General features: G+C 41.3%; 1 protein-coding gene across 1 annotated transcript; it reads right to left on the reverse strand.

Moving 5' to 3' along the window:
• Window positions 1-495: 495 nt before the first annotated feature.
• LOC124260792 (ankyrin repeat domain-containing protein 50-like) lies at window positions 496-3,437 on the reverse strand. The gene is made up of 2 exons (XM_046695109.1): window positions 3,395-3,437; window positions 496-1,874 (listed from the first exon to the last, which is right to left on the reverse strand). The coding sequence occupies exons 1-2, from the start codon at window positions 3,435-3,437 to the stop codon at window positions 496-498; spliced, it is 1,422 nt and encodes a 473-aa protein (XP_046551065.1).
• Between the last annotated feature and the right edge of the window lie 6,300 nt (window positions 3,438-9,737).

Here is a 9,737-nt window from a genome sequence, read left to right on the forward strand (position 1 = left end):
ACTTCAGTGCTGGCGCAATTGCAGTGGCAGCATAACATAACATACTTGTGCACTGCGGTGAGCAAACCTGAACCCTAAGACACGTCAGCTCCTTTACTCACGAGTAACGCTACCACGTCTTTATGTCCGTATTTTGCTGCCAGCATCGCTGGTGTCATATCCTGCACTCCTCTACAGTTGATGTCTAATACGTTCTGAGAGAGGACATACCTCACCACCTCCAAACGTCCTTCCTGACAGGCCAAGTGAAGGATGTTGTTATTGCTGTTATATACGAGGGACAAATCGGCGTTATTGTGTACGAGTAACTCTACCACTTCTTTGTGTCCCCTTTGTCCAGCTGACATTACTGGGGTCATGTTGCTGTATCCTCTACTGTTGATGTCCGACATATTCTGTGAGAGGACATACTTCACCACCTCAACATTTCCACCACGGCAGGCATAGTGAAGGATGTTGTCTCCTCCTCCATCCAATTGTGACACATCGGCACCTTCACTCTCGAGTAATTCTACCACGTGTGTGTCCCATTAATGCTGCCCTCATTAACGGGCTCATCTTCTGAAATCCTCTACTGTTGATGTTCACCATATTCTGTGAGATGACATACTTCACTGTCTCAATATGTCCACCTTGGCAGGCATAGTGAAGGATGTTGTCACCTCCTCCATCCAATTGTGACACATCAGCTCCTTCACTCTCGAGTAATTCTACCACGTCTGTGTGTCCCTTTAATGCTGCCCTCATTAACGGGCTCATCTTCTGAAATCCTCTACTGTTGATGTTCACCATATTCTGTGAGATGACATACTTCACTGTCTCAGTATGTCCACCTTGGCAGGCATAGTGAAGGATGTTGTCACCTCCTCCATCCAATTGTGACACATCAGCTCCTTCACTCTCGAGTAATTCTACCACGTCTGTATGCCCCATTAACGCTGCCCTCATTAACGGGCTCATCTTCTGAAATCCTCTACTGTTGATGTTCACCATATTCTGTGAGATGACATACTTCACTGTCTCAATATTCCCACCCCGGCAGGCATAGTGAAGGATGCTGGAACCTCCCTGATCCAATTGTGATACATCAGCTCCTTTACTCACGAGTAACTCTACCACATCTTTATGTCCTAATTTCGCTGCGATCATTACTGGTGTAATCTTTTCTCTCCAACCATTGTTGATGTTCACAGTATTCTGTGAAAGGATAAACTTCACCACCTCCATGTTTCCTTCCCGGCAAGCAGACTGAAGCATGTTTCTGTGCTTGTAATATCTTAGCGACCCATCAGGTCTTTTACTGACGAGTAACTCCACCACTTCTCTATGTTTGTACTCCTGTGCCACCATGATTGGTGTCATCTTCTTTGATCCCCTTCTGTCGACATCCACAATCTTCTTTGAGAGGATGTACTCCACAACCCCCGCATCTCCTCCCCTACAGGCGCAGTGAAGGATGTTGTCACCTCTTTCATCCATTAGTGACACGTCAGCGTCTTTGTCCACAAGCAACTCCACAACCTCTTTGTAGCCGTTCTCTGCTGCCAGCATCACAGCTGTTCTCCCGCACCGTACTCTACCGTTGATGTTCAACATGTTCTGTGAGAGGACATACTTCACTACCTCTACATCTCCTGCAAGACAGGCTGAGTGAAGGATGTTGATGCCGAATCTATCTGTGATTGACAAGTTGGCTCCTTTACTCACAAGTAACTCAACCACTTCTTTATGTCCTTCACCAGCTGCCCACATCACGGGTGTTCTACCAATCCATTCCTGGCAGTTAATGTCCGCATGTCCTTGGGACAAGGTCTGTTTTACCTCTAGGAGGTCCCCGACCTTAGAGGCGATGTTTAGTTCACAAGACAAAGACTCTGCAACACAAATATTATATTATATATTATAATATATATGTGTATATTAGACAATATTATAAAGGCCACAAGGCATTGCTTGCTCTTTGCCAATTATTTATACATCGTTGTTTTCCGTATAATATGATCGTTGGATGAATACGACGAAAATAAACTAAGGATTACAAATAGATACTGACTGATCAGTTCATATCAATCAACATTTGTTGTTTCTCAAGTCTCTCTTATAGGGGAGTAAGAAGTGACAATCTGCACATCACACGTGTTCATCATAACATCTATATTTGTGAAAGCAGTTCTATGCCAGCCTATGTCCATATATGGCCACCCTTTGCATTAATGCACGCCTGAAGAAGTCGACTATAAGAATGTCTGCTCGAACTAACACCTTGATCCCCTTGTTTATCCCTGACTGGTGCCCATCCAGTAACATGTCCACACCGACTTGGAGATGGGAATGTTTCAGTTGATATTCTGACTGTTCTGCATGAAAACGACCAATGAGATCACGACTGGTTAACTGACCAGTTCACGTGACGTGTGTTAAATGCACGGTCCCTAAAGATTATTGACACTTCTGATATCCCTGAAGGAACCTGTCCAGATTCCAACCTCTGAAGTGATGAGAAAAATGTTACGATAAAGTCTTTCTAGTCATGCATCAAATATATTGTTTCATCGGGTCACTGTGACACCTGTCTGGTTCATATTAACACATTACGTTGGTGACGAATCCCATTACAGTGGGGTGTTCTGTTACAAGGTTCTCTTCATCTATTTTACAATGTGCTGCATTGAAGCTGTTACAGAGACGAATGATCTGGATGAAATGGTTCTTGATAGCGTGATTGTCCTCAGTGCCCCGCTTCTAAGCATTTAGCGGTTGAATTTGCCATACAATCTACATCTATTTGACTTGATTGGTGTTAAACAAATGACGTATCCAGAAATCAGTCCCTAAAAGCAATGAAGTGGCAAACAACAGTGAAATGAACAACTGTATTCTAAAGGTTACGAATACATTATTATTATGTATTACATATTAAAGATAAAAATGCAGCAGAGAGGGTTCGGGTGATCCTGGCACAGTCAGACTGGTAAGGGTCATCATCAGCTCAGGGCCCTCGCCCCCTCTACATGCAGCCCAGACAGCGAATGGGACTTCTCCCAGAAAACGCTGCCTAGTCGGAGAATATGAAGGCTCCCCAACACTGCAACCTTCTGCATTAGTTTTCTGTTTGTGCCAAGGAAGGGCATCAACGGACAAGGTGTTGGAGAGTCTCTGTGAATCCATTGCAAAGTCGACATTTCATGCTGATATTCTCTTTAAGAATCACATTTAGGCGATTGCGAGTGGGACGTGACTGGTCCTTAGAAAAAAAGGAAGCCCTCAGTTTCACATTTGAGACCAGCCGACTTCATCCAGGCAAAGGAGTCGGTCGGATTGCCATTCTGTTCAACACACTGCATATACAGACGATGCAATGGCTTCTCAGAAAGCTTCTCGACAAATGACCGACTCTGGGCAAACTTGGTGATGGACTTCACCTGGTTTACTCTCATCGCTGTACCGTCCAGCAGTACATCGCCATCAGTGAAGTCAACCTCAAATTTCAGATTCTGTCCAACAACCTTGGCACACTTAAGATAGCTGTGGAATTCCTTGCTTTCATCATGAGTCTTCACATGCATCATCAGAGGATTATCCGATGATTAAATATGTGCAAAAGTACACAATAAAATTCTAACATGAAGAGCCTCCACATTAATCAAACATGGATTGGCATATATAAACGGTTAAGAGAGGAACGAGGGTGGTGGGCTATGTTGTCATAAATGATCCTTCTGGTCAGGCGGTCAAGACTCAGAATGTTCTTATTTGTCCAGTCAACTACTCCAAAGGCTCAATATAACACACACACACACACACACACACACACACACACACACAGAGAGAGAGAGGGAGAGAGAGTAACTTGACCGATCCACCATTAACTACCTTGCCACGCTTCAAATGAAGAGTATTACATTTGTCCAGACCAAATGTCATTCCAATATCACCAGATAGGGACTCGACAAGTAGCACCTGCTTTTTTAAAAATTGGTTTCTCCTTTGGCAAGGAGCAAGGTAGCATCCATGTAAAGGAGATGAGTAAGCGCTGGGGATCTGTGCTGATCCGGGATGGTAACCCTCCTCTCTGTTGAGCAGAAAGCTCAAAGGATTTAGAGACAAACAAAAAGCAAAGGACTGAAAGAGTCCCCCTGGAAAAATTCCCCTTCTGATTGGAATAGATTCCGAAGTCTACACTTCGCTCCGGGAGGTCAATACAACGCATAGACTTCAGAATCCATTCATGAGGGACTGAGTGGCATAGTATTTTTTTTTGTAGTCAATCCAGCACATGGAGAGGTTGCGGTGATATGTTTTAGCCTCTTCCAAAATCATTTTCTGTACAAGAGGTTGATCCTTGAATCCCCAACATTCCTTTCTTGCTGCCTTCTGCTCCCTGTAAATTATATCATTAGCATTGCAGTATGATGTTATTATTATTATTGTTTGATATAGTTATACAGCGCACATATCCACGCGCTGGAATTGTTCCCCATATCTTTGGATGTCAATCTCAACATCGTATTGTCAATCTCAACTCCTGACGAGCATACAACTCTTGCTGCCACTAGGCGCACCGAGTTAATGTGACTTTCCCATCCTTACGGTTCCCGTTCACAGCTGGGTGGACTGGGACACATAGTCACAGTACTTTGTCCTAGTTTACTGCACGTTGCTGTACCCACAACAAGGTGTTTGCACGTAATTCATATGGCCAACATCTGGTCATATACCAACGGAGTTGTGGGTTCTTTTAAGTGTACAGGGTTGTGTACTGTACACTAGGGGTTGTGGCAACAACACTGATAGAGTCTGCACGCATTCCCTGCTCGATGCCGACACCTCATGCCCGCTGGATCACTAGCCTATCGCCTTAGCCAGCTCGCCCACTACGCCCCTACATACAGTTCTTTACGAAGTAATTACACTAAGAGTACATGATATAGCGGCAGTACAAATTCCAATTTCCAAAACCGGCTTAGACTGAAAGATACTTGGGAGATATAATACATTCCTCTTCTCTAATTCAGAATTTAGCATCCTCTCTCTATAGCGCACCACTGTCGCCTATTGGATGTCAACAGAGTCTTCAAAAGTGTAATACTGATATCATCAGCCCCTGTTGCTGTGTTATGATCTTACTTAAGCGCACTATGTAGCTCATGTAACAGAGAGGGCGGTGGGGTAGCCTAATGGTTAAAACGTTGGCTCGTCACGCCGAAGACCCGGGTTCGAATCCCACCATGGGTACAATGTGTGAAGCCCATTTCTGGTGTCCCCCGCAGTGATGTTGCTGGAATATTGCTAAAAGCGGCGTTAACGGAAATAATTCACCATTACAACTGATTCTTTTCTGCTGCTGTTGTATCTAATATTGTTGAAAATCAGGGACAGAATTTGACGAAAAGAATGCTTGGCAAGAGCCTCACCACGTTTATTGGCAATTTCTTCATCATCAATCCTTCATCTTTCTGATGGTGAACAGTAGATTTTGAACATTTACCTTTTATCCTTCGGATTATGTTCGATACTATTGAAGTTGGTATACGAGAATTTATCGTGGAAACATGGTTTCTCCAAAGACTAAGGCTTATTCGATTTAAAGGCGAGTCGAGTCTTGCCATTTAAATTCTGAACTCATGTTGGCATTTCAGGGAATACAATGGCCGATCTTGATGCCAAGGCAGCACTCAATAAATCTGTGACACCACATCTTATCCCATACTCTTATTACAAAGCATAAATACATTACATGAAATAAAACCCTATATCGGTTACACCTACTTGGGTTGTAAGTCCAGATTTGAGGAGGTCATCATACGACGATGTCGTATTGGCCACACTAGATATACGCATGAAGAGATATACCTGTTAAAAGGTGAGGATCCTCCGTTTTGCATCCCTTGTGATGAGAGAACCCCGTCAAGCATGTCCTGCTTGACTGTGTTGAATTATCCATCATAAGGGATACATATTTTGATATCAAAACAGTAAATGATCTTTTTAATAAAGTTAATTATCATTTAATCATTGATTTTTTAAAAGAGATAGATTTGTCAAATGAATTTTGATATATGTTTTGTAAATAGATGAAGTTTTATAATTTTATAATCAGATTATCAACTTAGATTGTTAGTGGCTGTAGTGGGGTTAACGTACGGTAAAATTATTGTTCTCCTGAGAGGGTATGAATTTCAAAGTCAATTCAAACTTAGCAGGATTTTGGAACGTAGTATTCTTGTTATTTTAGTTTAGCTAACATTTCATACAATCGCCAACAGCTGAAGGGATGGTGTAAATCCAACTAGGGTCCATGCAGGTAGCAAAAGTACTGTAAGTCCCCATGGTCCCTTGTATGGTGATCTTCTCTCAGGTGTTGGCGATCTATAGCCTGTTTTTATCTTGTATTGTCCAAATAGTGCTTTGAGTAGAGTATTAATTTTCCACGCTAGAGTGAACTCATATTGTGATATCTAGTTGTTTTACTGTCCTTTGACGACAGTTTTATATAATATGCACATGTTTAATTTCAATGTCAAATATGTTCTCTTCACGATATGGCTGAAATATTGCCCATGTGACGTTAAACCTTAATTCAATCACTCAATCACTCGCTTAAATTCTGAAGTTCGTTTGTACTATTTAATGTTTTACTTACTTATCAAGAAGGAACTTTGAAATTGAGGAAGAACAACACTCATTTTCGGGAATTTGGGGGCCAATTGTCTCTAATCCAGTTGTATTTTTATCGAAAGACGAAGGAGACTGACGTCAATTCGACGTTTCGGGTTTGCTGCTACTTAAGCATTTTGGTCGTGCAACGGTAAATGAAGTTGTTGGCGCATGTGGATCACGACGAATTATTAAATATCACGAACATATTCTTGATCGTGGACTGGGGCAAGTTCCACCTCCAGTATGGTTGGTTTCCTTACCGGAAGAAGGCTGCGGATGTGGAAATTTGAAATCGACTTGTCTATTTGTAACACTGGAAAAAAACAGCTGTTAGGTGTCATCATTGACTTTAAAAGGCATTTTAAGAACCATAAAACCGCTCCCAAATACTAGCTTTGACACCTTTTTCAAAATCTTTGACACTAAGATTTGTCCTATTCTACTGTATGGTGCAGAAGTATGGGGTCAGGAATTCTATGTCACATTAGAGAAGGTACATCTAGATGCGTGCAAAAGATTTTTAGGAGTAAATTCCAACACCCCCTAATGTTACAGTTTATAGGAAATGTGGGAGATACCCTATGTATATATTTAGTTACATAAAAGTAATAAAATATTGGATAAGATTGCATAAATGCCCAGCACCAGATTCCCAAACAATGTCATAACATGATGATGCTTTACGATGATAGAGGTAAAAATAACTGGACCTCTGGTGTCAGAAAGATACTTCAGTCTTGCGGCTATGATTATATCCTGAGAGAACAAAATGTAACAGCACCAGAGCATTTTATATATGATTTAACACGAAGGCTAAAAGATATGTATTTTCAAAATTGGCATTTTTCACTACGTCTACACATTAAGTTAAACCATTATTCCTATTTTAAAGCATTCATTCGTACAGAAAATTTTCTTCTAGACATTAATGAAAAGAAATTCAGAACAGCATTAGCCCGTTTGAGATGTAGTTCCCATGATCTTCTAATAGAAAAAGGTAGGCATTTAGGGATACCACGGGAAAAACGATTGTGTAAATATTGTACTTATCAGGAGGTAGAAGATGAATATCATTTCTTGCTTGTTTGTCCATTGTATGCAAATATCAGAAAAGAATACATAAAGAAATATTTCTACTTGAACCTCCCAAAAGGCAAATTCTATACCCTCATGGCATCCGAAAATCAGGTCTTTATTGTTGTTGTTGTACTACCATTGCATTTTGTACTACAACTTAACTGTGCACTGTTATTGCAAATAAATTGCTGTATTGTGTATGTTTGGTATGCATGGTCACCTTTAAAATGTATTTGATAATTTATAACATTACATGTTTTCTTTGTTGATTTCACTAAGATCTTGTCTGGTACCTATTTCGTTGCTGTATTACCATTGTTCTGTAAATACAACAAAGAATAGGTACTAGATCAGGCTCCAATTTCTCGAAACAAGCTTAAGCTTTTACTCAAATTTCAAACTGAGTTTGACAATTAGCTGAATTTTTAACTCAAGTGCTTTTGTAAGATAAAAAAGCCCAAAGAACTTAAGTAATCTATCCACCAAACATAAATTGTTTACTATGTTTGAGTTTAATATCGATTTCAGTTTATTCTGGGAAATGCATTTTCCTGCATTGTCTCAAATTTGAGTAAAAACTGTAACTTAAGTCAAAACCCAGACTTAAGTTTGTTTCGAGAAATCGGGACCAGATCTTAGTGAAATCAACAAAGAAAAAATGAAATGTTGTAAATTAACAAATGTGTTTGTAAAGCGTAATAAATGTACATTACCTTTATTGACGTGAGTGAGTCGGTGGGTGGATGGGAAAGTGAGTGAGTGAGTATTTAGCGTCACAATTGATTGACTTATGTATGACACAGACTCGTCCAAATCCCCCCTTCCCCTCTATTAGTAACACTGGAAAAAACAGTGAGTGAGGGGTCAGCATTGACTGGGTGGTGCACATTTAGTTCACGGAATACCACTCTTCTATCTGGGACCACCAAGGAGAGGTGTACATATAGTTCAGGGAATACACTCTTCTATCTGGGACCACCAGGGAGAGGCGTACATATAGTTCAGGGAATACCGCTCTTCTATCTGGGACAACCAGGGAGAGGCTTACATATAGTTCAGGGAATACCACTCTTCTATCTTGGACCACCAGGGAGAGGTGTACATTTAGTTCAGGGAATACCACTCTTCTATCTGGGCTCACCAGGGAGAGGTGTACATTTAGTTCAGGGAATACCACTCTTCTATCTCGGCTCACCAGGGAGAGGTGTACATTTAGTTCAGGGAATACCACTCTTCTATCTCGGACCACCAGGGAGAGGTGTACATATAGTTCAGGGAATACACTCTTCTATCTCGGCTCACCATGGAGAGGTGTACATTCAGTTCAGGGAATACCACTCTTCTATCTCGGCTCACCAGGGAGAGGTGTTCATATAGTTCAGGGAATACCACTCTTCTATCTCGGCTCACCTTTGAGAGGTGTTCATATAGTTCAGGGAATACCACTCTTCTATCTCGGCTCACCAGGGAGAGGTGTACATTAAGTTCAGGGAATACCACTCTTCCTATCTGGGCTCACCAGGGAGAGGCGTACATTTAGTTCAGGGAATACCACTCTTCTATCTGGGACCACCAGGGAGAGGTGTACACAACCAGGCCCTTATTGTTGTTCTTGTGCTGCTATTGTGTTTCGTACTACAACTTTACTGTGTACTACCATTGTAAATAAGTGACTGGTCCTGGGCAGCAAACAGAAAGCCCTCAGTTTCACTTTTAAGACCAGCTGACTTCAGACATCAGACCCTAATTATTGTTGTTGTTTTTGCATTTCGTACGGCAACTTTATTGTGTACTTCCATTGTAAATGATTTCTTTTAATGTGTAGTTTTGCTAAGCGTAATCAGCTTTAAACACTTTTGTTAATTTATAACGTTTTGTTTGTTGATTTCATAAAGATTTGGCCAGGTACGTATTTCTCTGCTGGTTTACTATTGCTCTGTAAACCATGATCAATGTACCGCACGTGTATTGACGTGGGACCCTTACCGTTGACACAGACC

This window comes from Haliotis rubra, unplaced genomic scaffold (assembly GCF_003918875.1).
Source record: "Haliotis rubra isolate DU_JTF1 unplaced genomic scaffold, ASM391887v1 Scf776, whole genome shotgun sequence".
In the NCBI taxonomy this organism is placed as follows: Eukaryota; Metazoa; Mollusca; class Gastropoda; order Lepetellida; family Haliotidae; genus Haliotis; species Haliotis rubra.

Bases quoted from the DNA above. Each gene is read 5' to 3' on its own strand.
- LOC124260792 (XM_046695109.1), bottom strand. From the start codon at position 3,437: ATGAGAGTAAACCAGGTGAAGTCCATCACCAAGTTTGCCCAGA. The intron at 1,875-3,394 runs GTCGGTCATTTG...TTTGTGTTGCAG, and splicing joins CATCACCAAGTTTGCCCAGA to AGTCTTTGTCTTGTGAACTA.